The sequence below is a fragment of the Marmota monax genome, unplaced genomic scaffold, assembly GCF_021218885.2.
Source record: "Marmota monax isolate L192 unplaced genomic scaffold, Marmota_monax_Labrador192_F-V1.1 WCK01_AAM20220418_F8-fsc00002, whole genome shotgun sequence".
Classification (NCBI taxonomy): Eukaryota; Metazoa; Chordata; class Mammalia; order Rodentia; family Sciuridae; genus Marmota; species Marmota monax.
The window spans coordinates 14,663,947-14,680,442 of NW_026693571.1; the positions used below are offsets into that span (position 1 = coordinate 14,663,947).

At 32.7% G+C, this 16,496-nt stretch overlaps 1 protein-coding gene across 2 annotated transcripts in view; it reads left to right on the forward strand.

The window, feature by feature from the left end:
* The window catches only part of Cenpe (centromere protein E), a 79,566-nt gene that overhangs the window by 24,816 nt on the left and 38,254 nt on the right, over positions 1 to 16,496 (forward strand). The window contains exons 17-28 of one of the 2 annotated variants that reach the window (XM_046459178.2): positions 3,352 to 3,426; positions 3,654 to 3,773; positions 4,318 to 4,440; positions 4,531 to 4,696; positions 5,026 to 5,180; positions 6,431 to 6,745; positions 6,861 to 7,133; positions 7,277 to 7,435; positions 8,269 to 8,376; positions 14,619 to 14,933; positions 15,049 to 15,321; positions 15,465 to 15,623. In XM_046459178.2, the coding sequence (XP_046315134.1) occupies positions 3,352 to 3,426; positions 3,654 to 3,773; positions 4,318 to 4,440; positions 4,531 to 4,696; positions 5,026 to 5,180; positions 6,431 to 6,745; positions 6,861 to 7,133; positions 7,277 to 7,435; positions 8,269 to 8,376; positions 14,619 to 14,933; positions 15,049 to 15,321; positions 15,465 to 15,623 (2,241 nt within the window). The remainder of the gene's footprint in view (positions 1 to 3,351; positions 3,427 to 3,653; positions 3,774 to 4,317; positions 4,441 to 4,530; positions 4,697 to 5,025; positions 5,181 to 6,430; positions 6,746 to 6,860; positions 7,134 to 7,276; positions 7,436 to 8,268; positions 8,377 to 14,618; positions 14,934 to 15,048; positions 15,322 to 15,464; positions 15,624 to 16,496) is intronic. The other variant, XM_046459179.2, reaches the window with a different exon arrangement.

The following is a 16,496-nucleotide window of genomic DNA, read 5'->3' on the forward strand; positions in this document are numbered from 1 at the left end:
GGTTAAGGGACAGTTTATGGAGAATCCCGCCCAAGCCCCACTCCTAGCTCTTGATTGACAGTTGGATTATATCATGTTTCTAGATCTCTATTGCATATATCTTACTTCTGAATATATAAATGAAACCCACAGGAGTGAAAATTTATAATTCCAGTGAGATTAAATAGTGTGCCAAGGACCTAAAGGCAACTTTTAGTCATCTTGGCCCACACCAGACAATTTTATCTGGAACTTGATTTTACAGACCTTGAGACTATTGAGCTCACCAGCCTCCAGGCGAGGAATCTGTCTTTTATCAAAGGATCAATCTCAGAAATATATTTCTCAGCACTGAGAATAATATGCTATTTGTTTGGGGGCTATTATCTTACATCCGATCAGGGCCAGGATGACTTTGTATAAGTTGCTTCTCTAAAACATATTGAGTGGGGCTGGGGATGTGACTCAAGCAGTAGCGCGCTCGCCTGGCGTGGGTGTGGCTGGGGTTCGATCCTTGGCACCACATACAATTGTGTCCGCTGAAAACTAAAAAATAAATATTAAAATTCTCTCTCTCTCTAAAAAAAAAAAAAAAAAACATATTGAGTGCTGGGAATGTGGCTCAATGGTAGAATGTTTGCCTAGCATGTGTAAGACCCTGGGTTCAAACCCCAGCACCACCACAAAAAGCAAAAACAAAAAAACATAGAGATAGGGGAGGGGGACTGTTATCACATTACCACATAGGCTCAGACTATAGAATTAGCCCCTCATTTTTCACGTTCCCACCACTCACGTCTACAACCTATCACTAAGATTTCAGGGACTCTTAATGCAGATTGTCTTTAAACTAGAGTGTACAAACAGAATTTTTGAGTCCATCATTTTTCTGAAACAAAAATACCTATCTGTTATCAGACTTGCAAAGCAACCTGTGAGCCTCCCAAAAGTAAGAGCCAGTACTTTGAAATTCTTGTAATGTGAATTAGGATGCAGCTGCTTATCAGATTTCTCTATGGGTAATCTGAAGGAACATCATCTTTAATATCATCATTTAGTTTTTACCCTCTTGCTTTGTAAAGAAAAAATGAATTCTGTGCCAAAGCTATCATTTTCATTTTATCAAGAAATTAAAGTTGTTCCTACATTTTGTAGGTTAAATACCTAATAAATAAATAAAGTCTATATTAAAGTTTTTCACAGGGTTTCATTCAGTTTGCTTTAAAATATACATATTAACAAAGTGTAAAATGTCATGAAAAAAAAGTGGACTTCAGTCAGTGAGATGGGTTTATTACAGGGGATGATATAGGGGAATAGTTAAGAGGATGGTGTCTAGAGCTCCAATTTTGAAGACTAAAATGTATATTTTGAATAAAATTTTGAACAAAGTCAAATTATGGCTCAGAACAGGTGATCATTTCTCTGATTTTCTTAAGGATTTTGTCAAAAAATCATCAAAGTCATGGATAATTTTCAGGTGGGAATGTAGTGATTATGGTTGCTTACATATTAAACATTAGAGAGATGAATTTTAAAAGTCAAATATCATCACTCTCATGGGACAAGAGAAAATGTGTCCATCTACCTATTTTAACTTGATTTATTTAATTTAATAATTTTTACAACTCAGAAATTTTTCAGAGGTTTAATATTTTACCTGTTCAATTACAGGTAAAATTTTCAATGTTTTCTTATATCACAATGGATTAACTGTTGATCGTGTCCTGTGTTTTGAACATGTTTGCTCTTTACACACTTTCTCTTTATGCTCTGCATCTTAATATGTCATTTGGAGATTACACTTTTATCTTTACAAAATTAATCTTTTTACTTATGAGAAGCAAAACATAAGCTGAATTGTAGTTTAAGATGAGAAGTAGGAATTTTTTTTTTCTAAATGGTTATTTCCTAAATGATTTCTAAAGATTGATTATTTGCTTCTCCCTTATTGGTAAATGTGAGAAAGAACCAAATAAAAGTTAGAAATAGGCAGGGAAGAAAAGATAAAAGATGGAGCTATTGTTTAAAGCAAAACCAATACAAATTTCTAAGGCTGTGTTGTACAGTAGGATAGCTATTAACCATATGTGACAATCGAGCATTTAAAATTGGGCCAGTCTGGGGCTGGGTTGTGTCTCAGGTGGAGCGCTCACGTACCATGTGTGAGACACTGAGTTCGATCCTCAGTACTACATAAAAATAAAGATATTGTGTCCAACTGTAACTAAAAAGTAAATAAATAAATTAATTAATTAATAAAAATTGGGTCAGTCTGAATTAATTTAAGAATAACAAATAGAAGGTAAAATAATATTTTTATATTCATTACATGGAGAAATAATTTTTGACATGTTAAGTGAAATATTAACGTTAATTCTACCTGTTTCTTTTTGTGTTTTTTTTTTAATGTACCTACTAAAAAGTTTTAAATTACATGTGTAGCTCCATTATGTTTCTGTTAGCTCACGTTGTTTCACTGACCTAAGAAATGTCTACTCTGCTACATTCCAAAACCTAAAACTAGTCAAGACTGAATTAAGCATCCAGAAAATATCACTTAAACAAGATGCATTTTCTTAAATTCCATCAGAATTTTATTGTATTATTTAAGAGCTTATTCAATTATAAAGATTAAGTAATTTCAAGAGAAAATGTTTCTTCAGTCACTTGCCATTTGCTTGATTTGTATACAAAACTTTCTGGTACTCAAATATTTTCTGCTACAGATATTTTGATACAAAGGAAAATTTGATAAAAAATACTTTCATACTTTATATGATCAATATAAAGCAATAGCATCTTCTTTTCACTATTTCCTATAAAACAAAACAAAATGATGTACTTCATAATCCCAAACTTCTATAGATCTTGAACAGTAATAATATTGTAAAGTCATTACATGAAATGACCCTAATCTAAACCTAATTCCAAATCACAACTCATTGAAAAGTATGTCAGTGTAGAACCATAAGGATAATTTATGGTAAGAAAAAAAAAATAGGATGAATAGATTTGCATGCATGTCTTATACAAAGCAAAAATTAATTAAAAGTGTATTTAGTAAAATTTTGATTACCACTTTACTGCTTACTAATTTGCTAATGACATTATTTTAGCTTTATTAACAGAAAACATAATTATTATTGAGGTCATGCTGAGATTTTTTTTTCTTGTTTTATTTGGGTGGTATTCTTATATTTTTAAATAATGAGGTGCTCTTGCAAGTAGCTTAAATAATTGATCTCTCAATCTCTTCTAACTGTGTTGGGTGATGTGAATTCTGAAGCAGTGAATCAACGCTATCTTTTTTTTTTTTTTGGCTTTATTAACTATTGGTTTGCTCTGTTGCCTGTTCACATACTCTTACAGATGCAACTAATTCATGAAATTTCCAACTTAAAGAATTTAGTTAAACATGCAGAAGTATATAATCAAGATCTTGAGGTGAGCATTCATGTGGGTATTTCTATTAATAAATAACTAGAACTATAAAATATATATCATGTAAATTGAACATTATTACAGAAAATAGAGGAATTATATTTAAGTAGAGGAATTGTATTTTTAAATATTAATAACTGAATTTTTTGTTGATTGAAATTATATAAGTTCTTTTTAATACTTTCAAAATCAAATTGTTAACTTCTGTTTCACTTATTTGATTCTTTTAGAATGAACTAAATTCAAAAGTAAAGCTGCTTGAAGAAAAAGAACACCAGATTAAGAATCTACAGAAATACATAGACACTCAAAAGTCAGAAAATATAAAAATGGATTTGTCATACTCATTGGTAAAAATAAGGTTTATTTTGTTGTGTGAATATCTAGACATTTCTAGCATACCATCATCATCTCCACAGTAAATGCTCATACTGGGCTAGCTACTGGGCATGGTTTTAATCAACTTAATCTCTCTATAACTTTGAGAAATGGACATTTTACAGATAAAGAAGCATTCATACAAAGTCCAGCATATCAATCTTTCAATGAATGTAAATTAGGGACAGTCTTCCATGAAAAGTCAATGATTAAAAAATTTTGAATTTTTTCAGTTGTTTAATAGAAATTCTGAAGAAGTATATAGTCATGATCATAAAATAAGCACTTAAGTTGGAATTGATAAGTAACTAAAATATGTATCATAAGTAGTTGAGCATGACTTCATAAATTTTATTTCAAATAGCTATCCATGTATTCTCATTAGAATTTAAGTAACTAATTTAATAGTTTGTTAAACCTTTTATTAAACAGTACCCAATTTGTTAAATTATCGTACTTAAAGTATTTTCATTATCAAAATTAGATCTCACTGAATCCTTGTTATAATTTGTCTAGGAAAACACTGAAGATCTAAAACAAATGCAACAAACTCTGTTTGATGCTGAAACTGTAGCTCTTGATGCCAAAAAAGAATCAGCCTTTCTTAGAAGTGAAAATCTGGAGCTGAAAGAGAAAATGGTAAATAATTTGTGAAAAATGTAGAAATGTAAAAAAACAGTTCTAATGGTCAGTACATTTTTATGCATTTTCAATGTTTTTCCTCAATAGAAAGAACTTGAAAGCACTTGCAAGCAAATGGAAAATGACATTCAGTTATATCAAAGCCAATTGGAAGCAAAAAAGAAGATGCAAGTTGACCTGGACAAAGAATTACAATCTGCTTTTAATGAAATAACAAAACTTAACTCCCTTATAGATGGCAGAGTTCCAAAAGGTATTTTATAATTTGTGGCTTCTCTTTGCAAATCTGACTTCCTCTAAAAATGTACCTAATTGATTTGACAACTATATTTCAGTGATTAAAAATCCACCAGACTGATTTTTTTTTAGTAACTTCACATTTATTTTTAATATTCTTTGATGTTAAGTATGTACAAAGTTTCCATTTTCAATGGGAAATTTTCCATTTTCAAATCACAAGGGTTTAAAAATTACTTTTCAAATACACTGGATCTGACCTTGAAAAAGGTTGGTTAAAGAACTTTCAAAATTAGATTACCTATTTGACAACATTGGCCCTCTAATTCACCAAAAACTTCCTAGATTTGCTCTGTAATTTGGAATTGGAAAGAAGGATTACTGATCTACAGAAAGAACTGAATAGAGAATCTAAAGAGAATGAAGCTCTACGAAAAGAAGTTGATTTACTCTCAGAGTTGAAATCTTTACCCCCTGAAATGGAAATGCTGAGGAAAGAGGTAAACAGATTTTTGACTAATTAATCCTTGTTTTGAAATAAGAACCTTTACAAAGAGTGCCTGAAATATTTTTATATAGTTTATTTCTGAGTAGCAGGCAAGAGACATTCAACTTCTAATTTATTCTTAGGCTACTAGATAGAAAAAAAATTTACTTTTGAAATATATTTAACAGCATACTTGGTAACATAATCCATGTCACAGCCATTTTTATAATCATCAAATGTCACATTTAGAAAATTTCATCTCCTATCCTTAGTCTTCACCTTTTTGGAGGGTTTTGTTTCATTTTATTGAGTAAAAGAAAGCAATACCTTCCTGTGCTCATGTATGAATACACAACCAGTATAACTCCACATCATTTACAACCACAAGAATGGGGAGTTATACTTCATGTATGCATAATATGTCAAAATACAATCTATTTTCATGTATATCTAAAAAGAACAAATTTAAATTTTTAAAAATAAATAAATATTTAGATTTGCATGTCTATTTATGGCAAACTTCATACTAAAGAACCTTAGAAACATTTTCTTTAGTTATTCTATAAGCTTTCAAAAGGTAGTCACTACCATTTCTCAACCTTTTGGTGAAGAAGTACAAAAGAGGGTGCTACTTTTCATCCAAAAAAAAAAATAGTTCTCAAACTAATAGTTGAGTGACAGAAATCTGCCATGAATGTAGCCACCATGCTATATTACCTTCTCTCCTTTGTTTCTCCTTTAGTCTCCTTCCACCTTCTCATCTCCTTCCTAGCTTATTTTCACAATTATTAAACTATCCATGAACTGGATGTGGGTTACTTAGTTACTTTAATGATGCTTTTTAGATATTTTTAATAATAAAACATCATTTAAATTATAAATAGATTGAATTTTTAGAAATCTGAGCTACATTCAAAGCCTTTTTTTTTTTTAAAGAGGTCAAATTCTGAGAAAAACCATAAAATGCCTGCTGCCACATAATACTTTAGAATGACAGCTAAGGACATTAAGATACACCCTACTTGTTTCTACTAGTTGACCTTCTCCATGCAATCTTTACTAGAACCCAAAGACGTTAGTGAACAAAACATTAAAGGTAAACTTAAACAGGCCAGGGTAGAGAAGTAACAGTAAGAATATTGCCTTTCCCTAGTCAAATTTTTGCTTGATTTAAATGATCCCCTCCCCCAGAGGAAAACTTGTTTTCCTGAAAATTGATTCAGCAGATCATACATTGCTAACATCCCTAAATTTTTTCCATAGATCCATGAAAAATCTGAAGAGCTCTCTATAATAATATCAGAAAAAGACAAATTGTTTTCTGAAGTAGCTCATAAGGAGAGTAGAATTCAAGGTTTACTGGAAGAAATTGAAAAAACTAAAGATGACCTAACAACTACCCAGTTGAATTATAAAAGCACTGAGCAAGAATTTGAAGATTTAAAAACCCTTCATATAGAATGTGAACAAAAATATAAAATGGTCCTTGAAGAGAATGAGAGAATGAATCAGGAAATAGGAAATCTTTCTAAAGAAGCAGAGAATCTTGGTTTAAGTTTGGATGCTTTGAAGACTGAGGTTAGTACAAAATGATATCCAAAGACATGGTCTTCAATCTTCTTGAGTTTGATTTCTATCTTCTACAGAAAACTCTGCTTTTACTATGTCACATTTACTTTTTCTTATTTTAAAGCTTTCTCACAAAACTCAAGAGCTTCAGCAGAAAACAACTGAGGGTCAAGAAAGGTTAAATGAAATGGAACAACTGAAGGAACAATTAGAAAGCAGAGATTCTAGGCTACAAGCTGTAGAAAAGGAGACAACACTGATTACTGAGAAACTTCAGAAAGCCTTAGAAGAAGTGAAAACCTTAACCCGAGAAAAAGATGACCTAAAACAACTCCAGGAGAGCCTGCAGATTGAGAGAGACCAACTCAAAAGTGATATTCAAGACACTATAAATCTGGTAAGGCTTTGAATGATTAGATTAAACTTTACAAATATTGGAGCCTCTTCAAACATGGCACAGGAGCTATCATTGATAAGACTGCTTATCTATGATTAAATGGTCACTATAAAATGGAAATTGTTTTCTGTTTCTTCAACAAGAACATAGATTCACAAGAACAATTACGAAGTGCTCTCGAGTCTTTGAAACAACACCAAGAAACAATTAATACACTAAAAATGAAAATTTCTGAGAAAACTTCTGGGAACTCACTTTTAGAAGAAAACCTAGGAAAAACTAAAGATGAATTTCAGCAAAAGGTACAGGTTATTTAATTTCAGATTTTCTCTTTGACCTCCCAACACCTAATATGTAATGGTAATTTCAATTTTATTTGTTATTCACAATGGTAATAACTCAATTTTATAAGACTCTACTCTCTCTTTGAAATAACTTCCCTTACAATTTGAAAAGCAAAGGGCAAAAAAAGTATTGGTTCAAACTTTGAAGAGCTGATATTTTCTGAGATTTGATGTATTTTAAATATCTTTAAAAGAACTTCTGAACGCTAAGAAGGAGGATTGACTATTATAACTGAAATAGTTTATCTCAGAATTCTCTATACTAAACTTGCTTAGAGTTCAGTTTAATCTGTTACAGAAAGGATTGCCTATAATTTTATACAAGGGTTTGGTTTACTTTAGATTTCTACTTTCCTCATAATACCTTTAAGATATATATTATCAACAGAAATTTTTAATAATCTTTCATTATTATATTTCATTCTTTTATTTTTTTAAATTTGTTCTAATTAGTTATGAATGACACTAGAGTGCACTTTGACACATCATACATAAATAGATTTCTCATTCTCTGGTTGAACATGATGTAGAATCACACCAGTCATGTAATCATGTATGTACATAGTATAATACTGTCTGGTTCATTCTATTATCCTTCCTACTCCCATTCCCACTCCCCTCTACCTAATCTAAAGTAACTCTGTACCCCTGCTTATTGAGAATTAGTATCTGCATATCAGAAAAAAACATTTAGCCTTTGGTTTTGGGGGATTGGCTTATTCCACTTAGCAACCAAAATATTAACTACTGCAGTCTTCAAGTGTTCTTTGTAAAAGTTCTTTTTTCTACAGAAAGAACTGAATATAGAATCTAAAGACGATGAAGCTCTACAAAAAGAAGTTGATTTACTCTCAGAGCTGAAATCTTTACCCCCTGAACTAGAAATGCTGAGGAAAGAGGTAAACAGATTTTTGACTAATTAATCCTTGTTTTGAAATAAGAACCTTTACAAAGAGTGCCTGAAATATTTTTATATAGTTTATTTCTGAGTAGCAGGCAAGAGACATTCAACTTCTAATTTATTCTTAGGCTACTAGATAGAAAAAAAATTTACTTTTGAAATATATTTAACAGCATACTTGGTAACATAATCCATGTCACAGCCATTTTTATAATCATCAAATGTCACATTTAGAAAATTTCATCTCCTATCCTTAGTCTTCACCTTTTTGGAGGGTTTTGTTTCATTTTATTGAGTAAAAGAAAGCAATACCTTCCTGTGCTCATGTATGAATACACAACCAGTATAACTCCACATCATTTACAACCACAAGAATGGGGAGTTATACTTCATGTATGCATAATATATCAAAATACAATCTATTTTCATGTATATCTAAAAAGAACAAATTTAAATTTTTAAAAATAAATAAATATTTAGATTTGCTTATCTATTTAAAAAGAAAAGCAACGAGATAAAGATGCGCCACTAATAAAGCTTTATGAATCAGTATAAATCTTTTAGACTAGGAAATGATTCTTAAGTCCACAGCCTACCAACTTTTCCCTTTCTACTTTTCTGGAAAAAAAAATAATAATAATAATAAGGGCTGGGATTGTGGCTCAATGGTAGACCACTTGCCTTGCATGCGTGAGGCACTGGGTTCAATCCTTAGCACCACAAATAAATAAGTAAACTAAAGGTTCATTGACAGCTAAAAAACAATTTAAAATAACAATTTGAGTGCTTACTTTATGCCAAACTTCATACTAAAGAATCTTAGGAACATTTTCTTTTTCTTTTTCTTTTTTTTTTTTTTAATTTATTTATTTACTTTTTTTTTTTCAAAACCAAAAATAAATAACTTTATTTGAAAATCTAATACTCTAGTTAACATTGAGATTGTTTGGTTTCTTGACCACAAAAAGTGTTGAGAATTGCCGCCAAGGGCAGATTTTTTTTTTTTTTTTTTTATGAAATTTTTATTTATTTATTTATTTTTTACTCATACATGACAGTAGAATGCATTTTGATATATAATTCATACATGGAATGTGCATACCTCAATCATATTGTCTATTCTATTCTGCTGCCCTTCCTATCCTCCCTACTCTTCCCCTCCTCTCCCATTCTTTCTCTCTATCCAATCTAATGTGACACACTTTCTTTTTTCTTTTTCTCATCACAACCTCATATATGTATTCTGTATAACAATGAGGTTCTCCTCCCATCTTCTGTGCAACTCCCCTTCTCCCTCTTTTTCCCTCCCACCTCTCTTCTCTATTTAGTGGTAATCTTCTTCTCATGCTCTTCCTCCCTGTCCCATTTTGAGTCACCCCCCTTATATCAGAGAAGACATTTGGCATTTGTTTTTTAGGGATTGGCTAACTTCACTTAGCATAATCGGCTCTAATGCCATCCATTTGCCTGCAAATGCCATGATTTTATTATTTTTTAGTGCTCAGTAATATTCCATTGTGTATAAATGCCACATTTTTTTAATCTATTGAAGGGCATCTAGGTTGGTTCCACAGTCTTGCTATTGTGAATTTTGCTGCTATGAACATTGATGTAGCAGTGTCCGTGTAGTATGCTCTTTTTACGTCTTTAGGGAATAGACCGAGAAGGGAAGTAGCTGGGTCAAGTGGTGGTTCCATTCCCATGCTTTCTAAGGAATCTCCATACTGCTTTCCAAATTGGATGCACCAATTTGCAGTCCCACCAGCAATGTGTGAGTGTACCTTTTTCCCCCGCATCCCCGCCAGCACTCATTGTTGTTTGACTTCATAATGGCTGCCATTCTTATTGGAGTGAGATGGTATCTTAGAGTAGTTTTAATTTGCATTTCTCTGATTGCTAGAGATGGTGAGCATTTTTTCATGTATTTGTTGATTGATGTATATCCTCTTCTGAGAAGTTTCTGTTCAAGTTCTTGGCCCATTTGTTGATTGGGTTATTTTCTTTTTTGTTGTTTAACTTTTTGAGTTCTTTGTATACTCTAGCGATTAGAGCTCTATCTGATGTTTGAGGGGTAAAAATTTGTTCCCAGGATGTTAGCTCCCTATTCACCTCGCATATTATTTCTCTTGCTGAGAAAAAACTTTTTAGTTTGAATTCATCCCATTTGTTGATTCTTGATTTTAACTCTTGTGCTATAGGTGTCTTATTAAGAAATTTGGGGCCTGCCCCCACGTGATGATGATTAGGACCAACTTTATCTTCTATTAGACACAGTCTCTCTGTTCTGATTCCTAGCTCCTTGATCCATTTTGAGTTGACTTTTGTGCATGGTGAGAGAAAGGGATTCAATTTCATTTTGTTGCATATGGATTTCCAGTTCTCCCAGTACCATTTGTTGAAGATGCTATCCTTTCTCCATTGCATGGTTTTAGCACCTTTGTCTAATATAAGGTAGTTGTAATTTTGTGGATTTGTCTCTGTGTCCTCTATTTTGTACCATTGGTCTACCAGCCTGTTTTGGTGCCAGTACTATGCTGTTTTTGTTACTATTGCTCTGTAGTATAGTTTAGAATCTGGAATCGTGATACCACCAATTTCACTCTTCCTGCTTAAAATTACTTTAGCTATTCTGGGTCTCCTGTTTTTCCAGAAGAATTTCATGATTGCTTTTTCTGTTTCTGCAAGGAATGTCATTGGGATTTTAATGGGAATTGCATTGAATCTGTAAAGTGCTTTTGGTAGTATGGCCATCTTAATAATATTAATTCTACCAATCCATGAGCAAGGTAAATCCTTCCATCTTCTAAGGTCTTCTTCTATTTTTTCTTCAGGGTTCTGTAGTTTTCATTGTATAGCTCTTTCACCTCTTTTGTTGATTCCCAGGTTTTTTTTGTTTTTTTTTTTTTTTTTGAGTATATTGTGAATGGAGTAGTTGTCCTCATTTCCATTTCAAGAATTTGTCACTGATATACAAGTCTTGTTGGTGTATGGTTCCCTTGAGCAGTATGTAGTGTCCTTGTTTATCCCTTTTGATTAACTTTGGCTTGAAGTCTATTTTAGTTGATACCACTGTGGATACCCCTGCTTGCTTCCGGGGTCCATATGAGTGGTATGATTTTTCCCAACCTTTCACCTTCAGTCTGTGTATGTCTTTTCCTATCAGATTGAGTCTCCTGTAGGGAGCATATTGTTGGATCTTGTTTTTTTAATCCATTCTACTAGCCTTTGTCTTTTGATTGGTGCATTTAAGCCATTAACATTTAGGGTTACTATTGAGATATGGTTTGTACTTCCAGCCATATTTGATTATGTATGTTACTTAACATGATTTGTTTTTTCTCTATTAGTTTTTCCTTTACTGTACTACCTCCCGCTGTTGGTTTTCAATGTTATTTTTCATTTCCTCTTTCTGTAATGTTTTGCCAAGGATGTTTTGAAGACCTGGTTTTCTAGCTGCAAATTCTTTTAACTTTTGTTTATCGTGAAAGGTTTTAATTTCCTCTTCCATCCTGAAGCTTAATTTCGCTGGATACATGATTCTTGGTAGGAACCTTTTTCTTTCAGTGTTTGAAATATATTGTTCCAGGATCTTCTAGCTTTCAGAGTCTGTGTTGAAAGATCAGCTCTTATCCTGATTGGTTTACCCCTAAATGTAATCTGCTTCCTCTCTCTTGTGGCTTTTAAGATTCTCTTCTTATTCTGTATGTTGGGCATCTTCATTATTATGTGTCTTGGTGAGGATCTCTTATGATTTTGTACATTCAGTGTCCTGTAGGCTTCTAGTATTTGGATTTCTTTTTCATTCTTTAAGTCTGGGAAGTTTTCTAGTATTATTTCATTGAATAGATTGCTCATTCCTTTGGATTGAACCTCTATACCCTCTTGTATCCCAATAACTCTTAAGTTTGGTTTCTTTATGTTATCCCATAATTCTTGGATGTTCTGCTCATGATTTCTAAACATTCTCGCTGAGCTGTCTATGTTCTTTTCAAGTTGAAAAACTTTGTCTTCGTTGTCTGAAGTTCTATCTTCTAAGTGTTCTACTCTGCTGGTAATACTCTCATTTGAGTTTTTAATTTGGTTTATTGTTTCCTGTTTTTCCAGGATTTCTGTTTGTTTGTTTTTTATATCCTCTATTTCCCTATAGAGTTGATCTTTTGCTTCTTGGATTTGTTTATGCAATTCATTGTCAAAGTGATCTTTCATTGTCTGAATTTGCTGTATAATGTCTTCCTTGAGACTCCAGATCACTGAAGCATGTATATCCTGAACTCTTTATCTGACATTCCATCAGCTGCAGATATTACCTCTTCTAATGTTGAATTGACCTGTATTGTTTGTGGTCCTTTCTTTCCTTGTCTTTTTATACTGCTCATGTTTTTTTCTAGCTTTGTGAAACTGTTGTGTTAATGGTTTTCCCCTTATATATTTATATTGTTCTTGTATAGCTCCAAAATCCCTCTTTTGCGGAAAAAGACAATGTTAACAGTTCTCATTATCAACAGTACATCATCTAAGCACAAGTTTCCATTATTAATACATTTATAGTTAAATTCTAAGTCTACAGATATTGGTTTTAAATATTATTTAAGAATATAGTCATTAGTTTCATAAATGGCATACCATATCTGGTGGCATATAGAAAACGTAATTTCAGACGAAGGATGTTATACTTAGAGGGAAAGGAGTGTGGGTATGAGGTTAAACAAACTTAGCAAATTTGGAGAACTCTAACCAATAGACTGGTAATTTATGGAAGAATGTATAGACTCAACCTCCTATCTGTATTTAGATAGTTACCCTATGTATAGAAAGCAAAAGTTAGGAGGTTGAAAGTGGGAAGAAGGAATACGAATGAAGAAAAGAAAAAAAAATAACAAGGAAGAAAAGAGAAATAAGAGAGAAGGAAAAAGAAAGTAAGATAGAAATAAAGAAAAAAATGGGGGAAGGTGGGGTAAATGCAATTCCTCTATATTATGTTATTTTAGTGATTCAGTTGTTCATGCACAGTTCTTGCTTTCACATATGTTGAGGTTGTGAAAGAGAGAGAAGAAAAGAGAGAAAGAGAAAAAAAAAAGTCTCTCAGAACACTCTTTTCCTTGCTTCCAGTAGGTGGCGTTGTCTATTCCTAGCTTGAGCCTCTGTGTTCAGGGTGGTGGATATAGCCAGTGTGAAAGGACATGAGGTTCCACCTGTATCTTCCCTACTCTAGTCTCTGAGGTGGAAACCAGGTGCCAGTACAGTTGTTGTTTTGCATTGATAGCTAGAACCGCCAAAAGCTTGTGGGAAATTTTTTGAGTTATCGCAGCTATGGGTGGGGGAGTTGGAAACCTGGTACCTGGATCAGCCGTAGAACTGTGCTGGTAGTCACAACCCCTTTGATGGGTTTTAAGGGTTGATGGGCTTCCTCCGGACTAGCACGCGGGGCAATGCTGGGCTTCCTCCTCCTGTCTGGCTTGGCGCCCAGCTTCCTCCTCCCGTCTGGGCTGGGCTGACGCTGGGCTTCCTCATCCCTTAGGAACGTTTTCTTTAGTTATTCTATAAGCTTTCAAAAAGTAGTCACTACCACTTCGCAACCTTTTGGTGAAGAAGTACAAAAGAGGGTGCTACTTTTCATCCAAAAAAAAAATAGTTCTCAAACTAATAGTTGAGTGACAGAAATCTGCCATGAATGTAGCCACCATGCTATATTACCTTCTCTCCTTTGTTTCTCCTTTAGTCTCCTTCCACCTTCTCATCTCCTTCCTAGCTTATTTTCACAATTATTAAACTATCCATGAACTGGATGTGGGTTACTTAGTTACTTTAATGATGCTTTTTAGATATTTTTAATAATAAAACATCATTTAAATTATAAATAGATTGAATTTTTAGAAATCTGAGCTACATTCAAAGCCTTTTTTTTTTTTAAAGAGGTCAAATTCTGAGAAAAACCATAAAATGCCTGCTGCCACATAATACTTTAGAATGACAGCTAAGGACATTAAGATACACCCTACTTGTTTCTACTAGTTGACCTTCTCCATGCAATCTTTACTAGAACCCAAAGACGTTAGTGAACAAAACATTAAAGGTAAACTTAAACAGGCCAGGGTAGAGAAGTAACAGTAAGAATATTGCCTTTCCCTAGTCAAATTTTTGCTTGATTTAAATGATCCCCTCCCCCAGAGGAAAACTTGTTTTCCTGAAAATTGATTCAGCAGATCATACATTGCTAACATCCCTAAATTTTTTCCATAGATCCATGAAAAATCTGAAGAGCTCTCTATAATAATATCAGAAAAAGACAAATTGTTTTCTGAAGTAGCTCATAAGGAGAGTAGAATTCAAGGTTTACTGGAAGAAATTGAAAAAACTAAAGATGACCTAACAACTACCCAGTTGAATTATAAAAGCACTGAGCAAGAATTTGAAGATTTAAAAACCCTTCATATAGAATGTGAACAAAAATATAAAATGGTCCTTGAAGAGAATGAGAGAATGAATCAGGAAATAGGAAATCTTTCTAAAGAAGCAGAGAATCTTGGTTTAAGTTTGGATGCTTTGAAGACTGAGGTTAGTACAAAATGATATCCAAAGACATGGTCTTCAATCTTCTTGAGTTTGATTTCTATCTTCTACAGAAAACTCTGCTTTTACTATGTCACATTTACTTTTTCTTATTTTAAAGCTTTCTCACAAAACTCAAGAGCTTCAGCAGAAAACAACTGAGGGTCAAGAAAGGTTAAATGAAATGGAACAACTGAAGGAACAATTAGAAAGCAGAGATTCTAGGCTACAAGCTGTAGAAAAGGAGACAACACTGATTACTGAGAAACTTCAGAAAGCCTTAGAAGAAGTGAAAACCTTAACCCGAGAAAAAGATGACCTAAAACAACTCCAGGAGAGCCTGCAGATTGAGAGAGACCAACTCAAAAGTGATATTCAAGACACTATAAATCTGGTAAGGCTTTGAATGATTAGATTAAACTTTACAAATATTGGAGCCTCTTCAAACATGGCACAGGAGCTATCATTGATAAGACTGCTTATCTATGATTAAATGGTCACTATAAAATGGAAATTGTTTTCTGTTTCTTCAACAAGAACATAGATTCACAAGAACAATTACGAAGTGCTCTCGAGTCTTTGAAACAACACCAAGAAACAATTAATACACTAAAAATGAAAATTTCTGAGAAAACTTCTGGGAACTCACTTTTAGAAGAAAACCTAGGAAAAACTAAAGATGAATTTCAGCAAAAGGTACAGGTTATTTAATTTCAGATTTTCTCTTTGACCTCCCAACACCTAATATGTAATGGTAATTTCAATTTTATTTGTTATTCACAATGGTAATAACTCAATTTTATAAGACTCTACTCTCTCTTTGAAATAACTTCCCTTACAATTTGAAAAGCAAAGGGCAAAAAAAGTATTGGTTCAAACTTTGAAGAGCTGATATTTTCTGAGATTTGATGTATTTTAAATATCTTTAAAAGAACTTCTGAACGCTAAGAAGGAGGATTGACTATTATAACTGAAATAGTTTATCTCAGAATTCTCTATACTAAACTTGCTTAGAGTTCAGTTTAATCTGTTACAGAAAGGATTGCCTATAATTTTATACAAGGGTTTGGTTTACTTTAGATTTCTACTTTCCTCATAATACCTTTAAGATATATATTATCAACAGAAATTTTTAATAATCTTTCATTATTATATTTCATTCTTTTATTTTTTAAATTTGTTCTAATTAGTTATGAATGACACTAGAGTGCACTTTGACACATCATACATAAATAGAATTCTCATTCTCTGGTTGAACATGATGTAGATTCACATCAGTCATGTAATCATATATGTACATAGTATAATACTGTCTGATTCATTCTATTATCCTTCCTACTCCCATACCCACTCCCCTCTACCTAAAGTAACTCTGTACCCCTGCTTATTGAGAATTAGTATCTGCATATCAGAAAAAACATTTAGCCTTTGGTTTTGGGTGATTGGCTTATTCCACTTAGCAACCAAAAAAAATTTTTTTTCCAGAGGGAAGATAAGAAATAAATTTTATTAATTAACAGCATATACTCTATCAATGTAGAAGATTGGACTTGAGACCGCTGACAATAA